The sequence below is a fragment of the Arachis ipaensis genome, chromosome B10, assembly GCF_000816755.2.
Source record: "Arachis ipaensis cultivar K30076 chromosome B10, Araip1.1, whole genome shotgun sequence".
In the NCBI taxonomy this organism is placed as follows: domain Eukaryota; kingdom Viridiplantae; phylum Streptophyta; class Magnoliopsida; order Fabales; family Fabaceae; genus Arachis; species Arachis ipaensis.
In genome coordinates, this window is record NC_029794.2 from 13644547 (window position 1) to 13660736 (window position 16190).

At 36.5% G+C, this 16190-nt stretch overlaps 2 protein-coding genes across 3 annotated transcripts; both read left to right on the forward strand.

Annotated features, from left to right (window-relative positions):
- On the forward strand, positions 163 to 10507 carry LOC107623074 (urease). Of its 2 annotated transcripts, XM_016325214.2 has the most exons (19): positions 163 to 353; positions 466 to 637; positions 1250 to 1323; positions 1499 to 1544; positions 2326 to 2431; positions 3053 to 3198; positions 3997 to 4107; positions 4201 to 4364; positions 4462 to 4843; positions 4922 to 5030; positions 5263 to 5402; positions 5537 to 5674; positions 5748 to 5839; positions 6172 to 6301; positions 6397 to 6555; positions 6852 to 7025; positions 7170 to 7304; positions 7618 to 7689; positions 10046 to 10507. In XM_016325214.2, exons 2-19 carry the CDS (start codon positions 512 to 514, stop codon positions 10265 to 10267), a joined length of 2526 nt encoding a protein of 841 aa, XP_016180700.1. In that variant the 5' UTR covers positions 163 to 353; positions 466 to 511; the 3' UTR covers positions 10268 to 10507. The 2 variants fall into 2 exon arrangements, 1 of the variants encoding a protein (XP_016180700.1); XR_002355026.1 differs by lacking the exon at positions 10046 to 10507 and having other exon boundaries at positions 7162 to 7304; positions 7618 to 7661.
- On the forward strand, positions 11051 to 12235 carry LOC107620172 (serine/threonine-protein phosphatase 7 long form homolog). The gene is made up of 3 exons (XM_016322378.1): positions 11051 to 11088; positions 11314 to 12015; positions 12136 to 12235. The coding sequence occupies exons 1-3, from the start codon at positions 11051 to 11053 to the stop codon at positions 12233 to 12235; spliced, it is 840 nt and encodes a 279-aa protein (XP_016177864.1).

The following is a 16190-nucleotide window of genomic DNA, read 5'->3' on the forward strand; positions in this document are numbered from 1 at the left end:
GTTCGATAAAGAAGCCTGTAACATAAGCAGCGCGTTTATGGAGTTTCGTTCTCTTCGGACTTGTAAAATTTGTAAACGCAAAACACTTGTATGGAGAGATTAATCTTTTTAAAAATACTAAAAAGCTAACAATTATATAATAAGATTAAAATTTTATTTTCAATCTCAAGCTAAATTCCGTGAGCATCCGACAGACGACATGTTAGTGTGTCTGTCTGTGTGAGAGAGGAGAAATTTGAAATGAATTGTTTACAATTTACATAGCTTGGACTTTGATTCACCAATCACGCGTTACTTCCAGTGCTCCATTATCAAAGCTCTTCCACAACAATTCAACCTTTCTTTTTTCTCTGGTAAGAATAATCACTCTCGTTCTTCATTATTTTATTTCAGAATCAGAATGTGAATCTAGCCAGTACTTTCGCTTTCGTGTTTTTTTATTTACTAATACTGGAATTTCCTCAGTTACTAGTAGTATTTCGTTGAGGACTTTTATCGAACACGTAGAGAAATGAAACTGAGTCCAAGAGAGATAGAAAAGCTAGAACTGCACAATGCTGGATTCCTTGCACAGAAACGCCTTGCTCGTGGTTTAAGACTCAATTATACCGAAGCTATTGCTCTTATAGCAACACAGGTAGTTTTGCTTGTCTGCTTTTTTTTTTAAATCTTTTTTGCATGAGAAGTTTTGTAATCTGTTAAGGATTCCACTGTCAATTGCATACAGAAGCCAAAATCTTAACCCTTTGAAGGTTGATATATTATATATGATATGGTTTAATTTAATTTGTCCAAATGGAGTTGGTTTAAGTGGTACATACTTAGGGTGCGTTGGTTTCTGATTTCATAAAGTAATTTTACAACTTGATTTCTTTCTCTTTTTCTTTCTTTAATCTTTTTTATTATTAGGTTATACATTATAATCAAATTCTTGAAGTTGATTTCTTTTTTCAGTAAAAATAAATAAATAAATAAGCACACTGAAACAAAGGCACCCTTAATTTCCTTAAACAAGGTCTCAAGTTATACATAAAATTCAAAGACGTGAAAGTTGTTTTCTTTTTTTCTGTAAGAAATTGCTGAAACGAACAAACCCTTAATTTAATTACTGCGGATTGAGTAAATCCCCACTAAGAGAGCTAGCTTTACCATGAAAAAGATTCTAAAGTTCAACATGATTGTCTCATGTTGAAGATACCTGTGATTTTGGGAAATATATAATTTAATTTTTGTTTTTCATATTCCATAGATTCTGGAATTTGTTCGCGATGGTGAGAAGACTGTGGCAGAACTAATGTGCATTGGGAGAGAACTCTTAGGAAGGTACTATGTCAATTTAGGTTATCTGGTGATGATTGCCTATGCTTGCTAATCATAATTATTATTACTAGTTTGAGATTTCATCTCTTTGAATTGATATTGTTCGGTAGTATCAGAAGAGGAATGAACCAGTTCTCTAGTCTTTAAAAATTTTGTCCTCACACCTTTTATTCAACAGGAGACAAGTTCTTCCTTCTGTTCCACATCTCTTGGATGCTGTTCAGGTAATGTGGCTATATTTTTAAAAGAGAAAAGCTTAAGGGCCAGCAGAATTTATTGGTTTTTATCAGCATGTTTAACCATTAGTCCAATTCCTTTAGTCTAGCAATCCAACAACATACTTTTAGGCCACACTTTTAAACATTCCTCTTTTTAAAATTATTTTTGTTGTCAATTCAAAAGGTTAACTTGTTACTGTGAGATGTTGGAGAATATTTGAAAATGCCTGTAAACTAATCTAGAGCATATCCAAAGTATATTGTGGACTCAATTAATTCAATTAATCTTCTAATTGAGTAGGAAAATCTTAGAAATCATTAATGATGTTAGTGGAATTGGGCCTGTACTACTAATACTAGGTTACTAGTATTTGATCTATTCATTAGTTTAATTAAGAGGTATTAGGATTTGATTTTTGTATCCTGTCATCCATCAACAATGTATTCAGTGTTATATGTGTTTTATCTTTCTGTGTTTCCGTGACCCTAAATTCTTCACAATTCTTCAAGATTGGCAATCTTCATGTCTAGTGCCAAGAATACAACAATGACAACAATAACAACCAAGCATTGTAACTAGGCGGAATTTACCTTGTATATGTGATTTAAATCAGATTTGCGAACAAAATTCTTAATATATTTTGACCCCCGCTATTCTCGTTAATATGGCTCTTAAAACCTAAAAGGATAAAACTATACAAGTAGGTCAATCCTTTTGTAATGTGTTAGTACATTTTAGTCTCCCTCATCCTCCTGGTGTCATCTTATTCCATAAATTTGAATGTAGGTTGAAGCCACTTTTCGTGATGGGACTAAGTTAATCACTGTTCATGACCCAGTTGCTTGCGAGAATGGAAACCTTGAGAAAGCATTGTTTGGTTCTTTTCTTCCAGGTATGCCTTGTATATGATCTTAAAGATAGATGTTTCATTATATATCTACTTAATGCTTCCATTTCTAAGCATCTTTTTCTCTAATCAAATGTTGCATGTACCGTCTTTGCAGATTAACAAGATAGGAGTTTTACAAACTATTTCTTTTATAATTTTATTTGTACTTAACCCCTGATTAAAATTCTTATATAATTTTTAGTTGTTGATTAAGATCAATATTTCTAATTTTTTAGGCAAAGGAGAATTCTGTTGTCTTGTTTATATATAAATGTAGTGGGAGACAAAATTGTTATCAGCTAATTTGAAGCATTTTTTCCCCCGAAAAGATCATTGATTTGCCTAGAACTCCAATAGTGTGTGCTTTTAATTTAAATAGTGACTATATATTGTAAGGCAAGAAAACTTATATAGATAAGCCAATATATATTCCTGTCTCTCTATTGTGCACCCAAAATATCTTGCAATAGCATTATAGTGCTCAGACTGCAATTTTTGAATCACCTGTAATGCAGTTTGATATTGGAGAACTTTTTTTTTAGTTGAGTTACAAAACTGCAAAGCACAAATTGAAGCCTTACTTACATTAACATTTTCATTGATGCATGGAAACTGTGTTCACAGTACCTTCACTTGACAAGTTTCCCGATAATGAAGAAGATGATAGAATTCCAGGCGAAATAATATGTAGAGGTGGAAGCCTAGTTCTTAACCCTGGAAGGAAGGCTGTACTTCTCAAAGTTGTCAACAAGGGAGACAGGCCAATTCAGGTGTTTGCTTACAAATGACAAACATGTCTGATAAATTTATGCATCTTTGTTTATTTTTCTTGAGAATGGGAAATTTATTCATGCCATGTTAAAAATGTTTGGAGTATGCAATAATTTATCTTAGTGCCAACACTTCTAATTGCAGCAATATAAACTGTGCACAAATTGAATATCTTAAGTGTTTTCAATCAATGCTACTCGGTACTAGTTATGTAAAATGATTTTTGGATCTATTATCGAGGGATGTATGACAATATGTATTGTGAGCAAGTGCATCTTGTTGATCCCTCTGATCCAGCAATGTACCATCTTTTGGCTATACTTATTTCAAAAAGTAGAGGCTTTTGAGTTTTTCTTGTTAATTTTATATTTCAGTAAATAGTGAAGCTTGTCTAAATATCGTCCTAAAGAGCTTAGTTTCTGAAAAAGAATAATTGCTACATGGACATCAGAAATCAGCCACCCATTTAGGAATATAGAATAACTCTATATTCACATTTATGAAAAAAAGTGCATAAACAATATAATCAAACTAGATTTACATTTATAATTAAACTTTATAAACAATATAATCAAAATACAAATAAAATACAAAAATACAGTGATGGCTGATTGGTGGATGAGATACCTACTATTATTTCATGATCATTTCCTTATTTTAACTAGGATTAGGGTTTCACTTTCATTATTTACATAGATAGTATTCCTCTCTTGTAAACACATCCAATTCTATCAGAATAATAGCTAAAACTTAAAATCTCATTATCAACTACTTTATAACATTCTGAAAAATTTCAGGTTGGCAGTCACTACCATTTTATTGAAGTAAATCCCTACTTAACCTTTGATAGAAAGAAAGCATATGGCATGCGCCTCAATATAGCTGCAGGGACTGCAACACGCTTTGAGGTGGAATTCTAAATCATGATCAGTTTTCAAATTTGATATAGTAATTGGAATGCATATTTCTTTGAATTTCTTACTCTTTTGTACATTTGATAGCCCGGGGAATGTAAAAGTGTTGTACTTGTAAGCATTGGAGGTAACCAAGTCATCAGAGGAGGTAATAACATTGCTGATGGGCCAGTTACTGTTTCCAATTGTGTAGCAGCCATGGAGGCTGTGAAGACACGACAATTCGGGCATATGGAAGAGGAAAATGCAAGGTTTATGATTTGTTATTGATGCAGTTTATATAACTTTTCCTGCATCTTTGTCAAGAGTGAATGAAAATTTCTCAAATGTCAAATTTGAATTTCCCAGGGAAGGTATTACTGGGGAAGATGATTCACTTACTACAGAAATTCCTCTAGAGGAATATGCTAACAAGTATGGCCCTACTACTGGTGACAAAATCCGTCTTGGTGATACCGACTTGTTTGCGGAAATTGAAAATGATTTTACTGCCTATGGTGATGAATGTGTTTTCGGAGGGGGGAAAGTCATAAGAGATGGAATGGGTCAGTCATGCGGCCATCCATCTGCTCACTGCTTGGATACTGTTATAACAAATGCTATGATAATCGATTATACTGGAATTATCAAGGCAGATATTGGTATCAAAGATGGCCGAATCATCTTGATTGGAAAAACAGGAAATCCAGACATCATGAATGGAATACTTCCAAATAATATGATCATTGGGGTAACTTCCCTTAACGATATTGGACACAGCAAGTTGAATTGCTATGATACAATTTAAACTCACATCTTCTATTTTTAGGCTAACACTGAAGCTATTGCTGGAGAGGGTTTGATTGTAACAGCTGGGGCCGTAGATTGTCATGTGCATTTTATATGCCCTCAATTAGCATATGAAGCCATATCAAGTGGTGAGTTTCATAAGTGGAAATAACCTCTACTGAAAGTCGTGGTTACATGTATTTCCAATATTTAACATGTCCTAGTGTGCTGGGAGATACTTGTGATTGTTTCACCGTGCTTCAATATTTTTATCATATTTTGTATTGAAACTCTAGTCTCTATCTGATTTCTTATTAGTTTGGCAATTTTCTTTCTTTCACCAAATTATTAATTGGGATCCTTTTTCTACCTTGTGTATAGGTATCACTACATTAGTTGGAGGAGGAACAGGACCAGCTGATGGAACACGTGCTACTACTTGTACGCCGGCTCCAATTCAGATGAAAATGATGCTGCAATCAACGGATGACCTGCCTCTAAACTTTGGTTTCACAGGCAAAGTGTGTTTTCTTTTGTTTGATGTATAAAATTGTGCTTCTTTTTGAAGCACAAATTTTCTTGTTTTGTGAAGAATATAGAATCTCTTTCTACTTTCAAAATTCAATTAAAGTAAACCTTCTGTTTGTTGCTTCAGGGGAACAGTGCTAAGCCTGAGGACCTACATGACATAATCAGGGCAGGAGCTATGGGACTGAAGCTGCATGAGGATTGGGGAACTACACCTGCTGCAATAGATAGTTGTTTAACCATTGCGGAACAATATGATATCCAGGCACATCTCACTTATTATATTCACTTATTTACTATTGTATATTTGATTGATTTATTAACTTTTGTTATACCAGGTTAATATACATACTGACACGTTGAATGAATCTGGATTTGTGGAACATACAATTGATGCATTTAAAGGAAGAACTATTCATACTTATCACAGGTATAGACTATCTTTGAACTGCTTTTCTTTTTATTTTTTCCTAACAAAATAATTTTGTATAAAAGCAGAGACATGTATATGCTATAGAAAGAGGAATTAATGGAGATGATATATAATTTGACTGCAAAATCGGTGATTGGTCTAAACCTTTGCTTTTCCCATTATATAATACTAGTTCTATACTTGTCCTATGCCTTCACATATATTTATCTGTTTGTCTCTGAACCTCTTCTTTCTGGCCCACAGAAGTTGATGAGGGTGTGGTTTTCATTCTTTGTTTACCCAGGTTGATAGATCAATTCTTTAATTTTATCTGTTGTTTTCTTGGGCAGTGAAGGTGCAGGCGGTGGCCATGCTCCTGATATCATCAAAGTATGTGGTGTGAAGAATGTTTTGCCCTCATCAACAAACCCCACACGCCCCTATACGTCTAATACCATAGATGAGCATCTTGACATGTTGGTATGAACCTTGACATGTTGGTTTGAAGCAAAATTACCAAGAAGTAATGTAGCTTGTGCAATTTGCTTCTGAATTTAGAGTTCAATGATGTACAGATGGTATGTCATCATCTTGATAAGAATATTCCAGAGGATGTAGCTTTTGCCGAATCAAGGATCAGAGCCGAAACAATTGCTGCTGAAGATATTTTGCATGATATGGGGGCAATTAGCATAATATCTTCTGATTCACAGGCTATGGGTCGAATTGGCGAGGTCCTTCCTTTATTCAATTAGTCCATCAATTTAAGACATAACTCTAGACTCTTCCATCATGGAAAATAGAAATATAATGCTGGATAGTGCCGAATTAAATCTTTATATGAAATGATGTGTTCTTGTAGCATTTTTCTCAATTTCTTAAAATATCTCTATGCTATTATCTCATTTAAAAAATTGTGTGGAATACTAACTATGAATGTCTCAAATTTCTCCAGTAAAAATTACTCATGAAAATCAAGATTAATTTTTTGATCCTAGGGAATGTGATGTTGGATTGGTTTCTTCCTTAGGTTATTAGTAGAACATGGCAAACTGCCAGTAAGATGAAGTTGCAAAGAGGACCACTTAAACCTGGTGATTTGGACAATGACAATGACAACTGTCGGATCAAACGATATGTTGCAAAGTACACTATAAATCCAGCTATAGCAAATGGCTTCTCTCAACACATTGGTTCAGTTGAGGTATGATGTTTAAATGTTTAGTGCTTTATCAATCTAACCAAGAATTTTCCAGGGCAAAATACATGCAGAATTTGTGTCATTTCCCATGAAAAGACATGAATGCAAATGTCATGTTTGATGCCACATTCATATCCAGTTTTGCAGGTGGGGAAGTTAGCTGATCTTGTGTTATGGAAGCCGTCATTTTTTGGAGCAAAACCAGAAATGGTAATCAAAGGTGGGGAGGTTGCATGGGCTAACATGGGTGACCCAAATGCGAGCATCCCAACCCCCGAACCGGTAAAATTTTTAAGTCTATTTTTTAAAGAGCGTTCCGCTTTGTTTAGGGTTGTAGTTGGTTAATGCTAAAAACTTACACATTAACTAGCCTGACATGAATTTTATTGAAATAATTCGGGGTTTGGAGGGGATGAAAGGAAACTGAAGGGCTTGAACTGTAAAGTGAAGTTCTTTTTACTCTTTAAACCCTTTTCTTTTATCCCTTCCCCGCCAAAACTCTAACTCGCAAATACGATCTTAGTCTACACTTCGTTACTTGTTTGTTTTCTCCATGGAACTAGTTCAAACTAAACTATGAAACGCAATTATGTAGGTCATAATGAGGCCTATGTTCGTAGCATTCGGCAAGGCTAGCAGTGCACACTCTATTGCTTTCGTGAGCAAGGTATGCAACCCCTCTTTTTCTCTATCTTTTGCAAGAGAATGGATCCCTCATTAAATTTTAAATGATTTTGTGACGCATAATTTTCACGATTAATTTAATTACTCTATTAGTCTCTGGGGTAATGCCCAATTTAGTTCCTATAAGATTAGTCATTTTGGTCCTTTACTTTTAATTGGATTAAATTAGTCCCCATAGATTACTAACGTGAAGCAAATCAGACTAGAATTCGTTATCACACCCTTAACACGTACTGACGTGGCATGTTTAGTGACATGGAGGAGTCTGCGCTAAACAAAAAATGCTAATTTAGTCCCTGTATGTAACACTGAATCATTTTGGTCATATACTTTTAATTGAACCAAATTAGTCCTTGTATGTTACCATTGGAATCAATTGGTCCTCTCTTCTCGGAAGCTAGCAATTGTTGTGTTGATTGCAAGTTTTAGGTTATTTTGTGCGCACAAAATGTTAATTTCAAGTAGGTTTTTATGGAAAAATATCTTTATTCCAAATTAAGTAATGACACCTTCGATATATGATTTATGTTAGCACAGTTCCAGTTTATGATTTATTAAATATGAATACAAGGCAAACTATAAACGAGTACAATTTTACACAAAAAAGACCATAACTTTTATAATCACCTGGACATAGTTTCCAAAAGGTCATCATATTAGATTATGAATTCTGTGTGTTTGTAAATTTTAATCATTTACAGCTTGATATTCATATTAATATATCAGAAATTGGCAATGCGGTAACATAAATCTCATCTATAAAAGGCTACTTGACATAAAAAATAACCCGAAACTTACAATCAACACAACAGCTGCTAGCTTTCAAGAGGAAGAGAGGACGAATTTGACTCCCTCGGTAACTTAGACTGCGGTTGATTCTGAAAACACAATAAGACAAGACACTGAAAATAAGACACAAAGGATAGAGACACAAATTTTAGTGTTCTTGTATTTTGTTTAGTAATAAACTAGAAAAAATTATGAAAGTCTAATTTATTCTCATTTTTTTTCATTCAAAATTTGAGAAAAAAATATAATTATGAAAAATTAACAAGAATATGAAAGAAAAAATAAAAAATAAGTTGTATCCCTTGTTAGTGTCTCTGTGTCCTTCCTGTTAGGATGGATACAAAATATACTAATTCAGTGTCTCTAGATACAATATTTCTATCCATGTTTCATCTCTCAAATATGATTTTGTGTTTTTGTATTCCTATCTCAATGTCCTGTACCTATAAACAAACGCAGCCTTACAAACTAATTTGGTTCACTTAAAAGTTAAAAGTACAAATGCCAAAATGACTCAATCTTGTTACACACAAGGACTAGATTGAGCATTTTTCATTTAGCACAGACTTCTATGCGGAAAATTTTCTGCCACATCAGCATGTGTATAATGGCAAGATCTCTAATTTTATTCGAGAGACTAATTTGATTCAAGTAAGATAAATAAAAAATAAAAAAATTATTCTCGTTCTTACTAAACTAACACAATAATCTTAAGAGTATTTGTTTTTTGGAATATTCTACTATTCATCGTAAACAAACACAAAAGCGACTATTCGGAGAATATTTCGCAATTTTTAATAAAAAATAGTAATTTAGGACCTAGTTGAAAATTTGTATCTAATATAGAGACTCAGATACAAATTTTTAAACTGTAAGGTCTTAATCCAAAATTTGGTAAAATTATAAAGATCGACTGAATAATTAAGCCATAATTTAAACTATATTACCCATATGTTACACATAAGAGAAATTAATGGATGAAGACACACGCAAGACAGTCATGTAAATTTCAAAATGAGAAGAGTTATTTCCCTAATTCCCTTTCTTAGATAGACGCATGCACAAAGAACATTTATGCTACGTGAACACCAAAATCAGTCATTAGTATAAAATACATGTTAGAATATAAATATATATTAAAAATAAATTAAATCACACATATATTTATGTATAAATATATTGGTGGTTAATTTTAGTGGCTGATTTTGCTGTACAAATAGCATTTTTGTACAAAAATTGTATGTTCCCAAAGCACATATATATCTACAAGCGCTTATTTTCATTTGTAAAATGAGTGAGAGTCCTAACTTATCTTTCTAATTATTCTCCTAATTTTTAAATAAAGTTTTTTTTTATGTTTTTAAAAAAATAACACATATTTGAATTTTTTAGTAGTTTAATTGTGAGCAAGCTTTAAATATACTCTAGAAACATAGAAGTATTTATCCAGTTGAGAACACACAAACACCCTGGACATCCACGTTTTTTTTTCCTCTCCAAAGGCAGACATTGACGCCACAATGTCGATTTGTTGGTATGTTTGCAAGCAGGCTGCTTCACGGAACAAAGTAAAAGACTTGTATGGACTTCACAAGAGAGTGGAAGCCGTTGAGAATGTGAGGAGGCTCACCAAACTTGACATGAAACTCAATGACTCTCTCCCGGAGATCACTGTCGACCCAGAATCATACACCGTTACAGCGGACGGAGAGGTTCTAACCTGCTCTCCGGCCACGACCATTCCCCTTTCTAGGAATTACTTCCTCTTTTGATCTCAAATTTCACATTTTGTTTATTCCGGTTTGTATGAACCTCTTGTGTAATAAACTTTTGGTCTTGGGATGTATCATTCGTCAAGCTGCACTGCCTTCAACATGATTGATGATGCACTTTTTTTCTTTCACAATCCCTTCGGTATGATTCATTTGAACTTAAATTACAGTACAGAAATGAAAAATGATGCATTAGATGCATCATGCAATTTCGAAATAATATAATATCGGGTTCTGCTATTTCAACATCAAGAACTATTTTACAACTACTACAAGAATACATAGAAAAAGGTGCGCAAAATACGTTAACTAAAATGTTAATTTGAAAAAAAAAAATACATATTGTTTTGTTGGATGCTGGATGCCTCTCTCTCTTACATTTGCATGGCGTGTGTACTCGCGGAAAAAATAGCATGGCCCTCCCCGCAGAAGTTTATAAGTTGTAAGTTGTTGATGAAAATTGTAATTAAATGCCTCGAAGTTTGTAAATGTTTTTTCAGTAAGTTAGGGAGATAAAAAAAATATTTTAATAAATATTAAATAAAGTAAATTTTTGTTTTTTAATCAATTATTTTTTGTTATAAAATATTTTTGATATTTTTTAGCATGTAACTTTTAAAAAACTATTTCATGTAATTCCAATAGCAAGTAGTTAAGAATGTGAGGTGATTTTGTGTTATATATATATATAGTGATAGTGTGAAATGTGTCAGAAATTAATTTGGTTATGGATAAAAGATTGGTAAAAAACCTGTATATGGATGCATGGTGTGTTGTCTACAAATGTGGAACTGCGTTGATCAGAAACCTATAAAACGCAGGTAATGTTTTGCAGGCGTTGAAATCAGAAAGTGTGAAGGAGCTTGTTGAAGAACAACAACTGCACGGGATAGGAAAAAAAAATGGTGCGTGACTATACAATACAAAACCGGAAGATTATATTATTGAGTATTTAGATCATCCTCAATTTGTAAGTAACCGATATTATTTAGAATTTAATAATTACCATTTTTCTTTTTGCAGGCTATTAGAAATTTATTGCCCAGAAAATTAGATCCGCCAGATACCTTTAACGAGGTAGCTGCAGCGACATTGGCATTGACTGGGTTTCAACACGTTTCGCGAGTAGGCGAAATGAGAGGTCATTCTCCACTACTGAGTGCTTTGGTGGAACGATGGAGGCCGGAGACTCACACATTTCATCTTCCGGTCGGTGAAGTGACGGTGACGCTGGAAAATGTGAGCTATATTCTTGGTCTCCCGATTAATGGGGAGGCCGTTATAGGTAGATCAAATAGCAACCACCAGTTTTTGGTAGAGAACTGCATTGCGTGTTTTGGTCGGGAGCCCGGTTCGGACGATCACGTGTTCGGGAAGGTTAATATTACTTGGGTCCGGCGGTGCAGAGACACCGAGCCGTGTGATACTCAGGAGTCTCTCGAGCGGTACGTTCGGGCGCACATTTTCTGCGTGCTCGGAACAATTGTGTTTTCGGATAAGTCGACCGTTTCACTGAACTCGAAGTTTCTACCGCTACTTCGGAATTTTCATCGGATTTCAGGGTATAGTTGGGGAGCAGCCAGTCTGGCACACCTATACAGATCGTTGTGTCGTGCCTCACGATACAACTACAAGGAAATGAATGGCTCACTGATACTGCTTTTTGTTTGGGCGTGGGAGCGTATGCCGTTCCTGGCACCTATACCCCGCGATCAACTCGGCGATATTGGTATTCCACTAGCGCGACGGTATTGGCTTTTATCGTTATTGTTATTGTTATTATTATTATTATTATTATTATTATTATTATTATTATTATTATTATTAATTTGTTCTTCTTATTAATATTGTTATTCTGTTTTCGTTAGGTGGAGTCATTGGCGCCGACATACGAGATATATACGGCGGCCTACTGCGCATTTTAGGCGAGGACCACGCATCTCACGCGAATCCATCTCATTCAAGTAGCGGGTGGACTTCGGTCTTCCTTTCGTCGCGCGCCTCAATGTCCAGTTGGCGATCACCTTCGCTCCTTCGTATCTATCTCATGTAGATGGGTCACCCATCGGAACAAACTCGCCTCTGTACACCTTGCAAATTTCAGACATCTTGTACACATCGTGCACGTACACTTGCCAATCGAGACGCTGGTTGGCGCAACATGCAAGCACATGGCGACATGGAAGTCGCTCGACCTGAAAATGGCCACAGTCGCAGTGTCGTTGCGCAAGGTTGACAGTGTAAATGGTACCATTTTGCATTTCGCGAACCTCAAACATCTCGTTGCGCCTGTCGAACCGGTTGACCACAACGTTTCCTGCACGTCGGAAGCTTTCTTCAACTCTCTTCATTGCGAACTCTGAATACGTTAATTTGTTGCGGAGACGCTCATGAGCCTCGGTACTCTTCCGAGTGAACAACTCATTCAGCCGATAGAAAGTTGACCGGACCAGGGCAGTCACAGGAAGGTTGCGTGCACCCTTCAGGACAGAATTTATGCACTCTACTAAGTTTGTCGTCATATGTCCCCAACGATGACCACCATCGAATGCCAACACCCATCTCTCAACACTGATCTCATCGCACCATTGAGTATATGCCTCACCCCGCTCTTTAAGCCTTTCGTAGTTTTTGTTGTACTCCTGCTCCGTCTTAGAATAGCCTGTTGAGAAAAACCATTTAGTCATAAGCAGATGCCACAAATTTACTATGAATAGAACCATAACAGGGAGTTGAAATACCTGTGTTAACCACGAGTTTATGCAAATATGGAGCCTTGAACCTCCTTAAGAAGTTGGAGCCGATGTGCCTGATGCAGTACATGTGCCACGCCCTTGGTGGTGACCATGCACCGTTACTGCGAGCTATTGCAGCGTCGATGGAGGTATGGCGGTCAGAAATAATACCCACACCATCAATGGTAACAACATATCTCCGCAAATTCGTTAGAAAAAACTCCCATGCGTCTGCCGTCTCGCCCTCGACTATGGCAAATGCAATAGGCACAATGTTTTGATTCCCATCTTGTGCAACCGCTACCAGAAGTGCACCTTTATATTTTCCGTACAGGTGCGTGCCATCAACTTTCGCCAGTGGCTTGTAGTGTCTAAATGCTATAATACATGGATAGAAGCTCCAAAAAACGCGGTGCAGAACTCTTACACTTTGAACCTCCTGAGTCTCACGGTAAACGGGGAGCGTTTTGATTTGAACACGAGACCTTGGCATTTTAACCGTCATTGCTTTCAACCATTCTGGCAGAGTCTGGTAAGAAACTTCCCAATCACCGAAGACCTTGGCAACAGCTTTTTGCTTTGCCAACCAAGTCTTGCAGTAACTGACAGTGTAGTTGAATCGGAATTGAACTTCTGCAATTACAGACTTCACCTTTATCGAGGGGTCTGATTCGACCAACAGCCTAATGGCATCTGCAATTGTGTCCGAGTCCAACTTGGCATGATCTTGTGATATCGTTCCCACAGTGCACGTGTGCTTGCCATTCTATCTCCTGATCTCCCAACAAGCTTTCTTTCGAATCAAGCTAGCCCAGATAAGCCAATTGCACCCTGCACCATACCCCTTGTATTTCGCATAGAATGTCTGCGCCTCAGACTCGTACACAGTGTAATCAACTCCTCTAGAGATAGTGTAGCTTTTGATTGTAGATATCACCGACTCTCTCGAACCTAATTCCATTCCAACACTAAACTCGCCATCTTCCGTCGCCGCAGCGTTGCCTTCACCTACGACATGCGCACCACCATCAGTCAGACAAGGCAAATAAAATAAACACTGTAGGAAAATTTAGTTAATAATCATAACATACCCGTATTTGGATACTCACCGGGTCATGCATGGCTTTAAGATCTAGAGTCCGCATAAAAGACGGAACACCAAACGGGTGCTGGCTTACAATTGCATTCGCTTCATTTTGCACCTCCGGATTGTCTGCCAAGTCTCTGTCATCGTTTTCGTTATCGACTTCATAGTTAGCTTCGAACTCCTCTTCACTGTCATTATTATCTTCTTCCCAATCTATATCCCCGAGCTCATCAACATTGACCTCCTCGTCGACCGCGTCCGACCCTGACTGCTGTTCAAACTCAACGTACAATTCTATCATCGGCACGTGAAATCGGATTTGTTGATAAATACAAAACATCTGCTATATACTGGCATCGTCAGTGATGGGCATTAATTGAAACTGTATTAGCCCACCAAATACTTGCACAGGACTTCTGTATAAAAGGTTGCTCACCCTTTTCAAAATGTGGCTTTGAATGTTATTACAAAGCCCATTTTGCAACTCGACAAAACTCATGGTACATGGAATAGCAAATGACAACGGACATTCACAAACAAAAGTCACTCCTTCATGTGTGTTTGGTATAACTTCACCGTTATAATATACTCGCAAATTTGCAATATTTTCCATAACTTCAACCTCACCTACTCCAATTTTTTTGACACACCTAACTGCAAAAAAAAACTAAAAACTACAACATATGTATTCGAAAGAAGAGTATGATTAGTAGAATGGGAGTGAGGCCATTTGGGTGAGGAGTGCTTCATATTTATAGGCAGGCCTCTTCATTAAAATATTTTTTTCTCAACAAACGCAACCTGCGTTTTTTATTTTTCAAAAAAATAATCTGACAATGCGAAAAACGCAGCCTGTGTTTTACCTTTCCCCCCAAAAAAAAGCTGACACTTAGCACAAAACGCAATCTGCGTTTTGTTATTACGAAAAAAAATTTTAACCCATCACAAAACGCAGGCCGCGTTTGGGTTGAAACAAATAAAAAAAATTTTGAAAAGCCTTCAGAAAGCAAAACGCAGCCCACATTTGTTCCCTTTCCTGAAAAAAAAAAAAAAACAGGCCAAAAGTAAAACGCAGGTAGGGATGTCAACGGGGCAGGACGGGAGCGGGGGATGCCTCCCTGCTCCCCATCCCCGCCCTCAGATTTGCTCCCCATCACCGTCCCCATTCCCCACGGGGCTCCATTCCCCGCGGGGACCCCATTCCCCATCTACATAATAGTTCTAACTAATTATTAATTTCCATATGAATAGAGTTACAAGTATCTATCTTATACAAAAATTGCAAGATTTTATACAAAAGTCTAAATGACACGATGGTGACTTCTTTCGAAATGACGCAATGGGGGGACGCAACAACGAGCCAAAGGACAAAGCAGTGGACGAGGTGGGAGACGCGGCAACAGAGAGGAGAATAGACACGACGGCAGAGTTACGAAAAGGAACGCCACAAATAGAAATTACGACACGATAAGGGTGATGACACGGTGAGGTGTGACGATGCGGTGAAAAGGGTGGCGATGGGGTGGCTGCAGAGAGGTTGGATGGAGTATGGACAACGTTAGGGATCTCTGAATTGAAGAAGGTTATACAAATAAAAATTAGGAGTTTTGGGTTTCTATATATATGTGTGTGTGAGAAATGACTAAAAAACATATATGAGAAATAAAATATTAAGAATAATTCAGGAAATTCATAAATTTCGATGAATAGCGGGGACGGGGCGGGGATCCCCGCTCAGGTCCTCGCGCCTGCTTCGGGGGAATTTTGTCCCTCATCCCCATCCCCACAGAAAAAATTCTCCACAATTGGATCCCCATTCGGGGCAATCCATGCAGGGATCCCCGCGTCTCGGGGAGTTTTGCCATCCCTTTAACGTTTTACACCTAACACCATAGCAGAAAAAAAATTGTCCATGCGTCCATTACATTGAAGAACACCAAATTTTGTTCCATATAAAAAAAAATGAGCCGAAATGTGTTTGTGGACATAATACTAGAAAAAAATATTGAAAATTTTTTTTATTTAAAAGTTAGAAAAATAATTTAAAAAATAAGTTAGGACTCCTAATTATTTATTCTAAAAAGTTATTGATAAAAACAAA

Bases quoted from the DNA above. Each gene is read 5' to 3' on its own strand.
- LOC107623074 (XM_016325214.2), top strand. From the start codon at position 512: ATGAAACTGAGTCCAAGAGAGATAGAAAAGCTAGAACTGCACAATGCT. The intron at 1,545-2,325 runs GTAATGTGGCTA...ATTTGAATGTAG, and splicing joins ATCTCTTGGATGCTGTTCAG to GTTGAAGCCACTTTTCGTGA. The intron at 7,305-7,617 runs GTAAAATTTTTA...GCAATTATGTAG, and splicing joins GCATCCCAACCCCCGAACCG to GTCATAATGAGGCCTATGTT.
- LOC107620172 (XM_016322378.1), top strand. From the start codon at position 11,051: ATGTGGAACTGCGTTGATCAGAAACCTATAAAACGCAG. The intron at 11,089-11,313 runs GTAATGTTTTGC...TTTATTGCCCAG, and splicing joins CAGAAACCTATAAAACGCAG to AAAATTAGATCCGCCAGATA. The intron at 12,016-12,135 runs GTATTGGCTTTT...TGTTTTCGTTAG, and splicing joins GGTATTCCACTAGCGCGACG to GTGGAGTCATTGGCGCCGAC.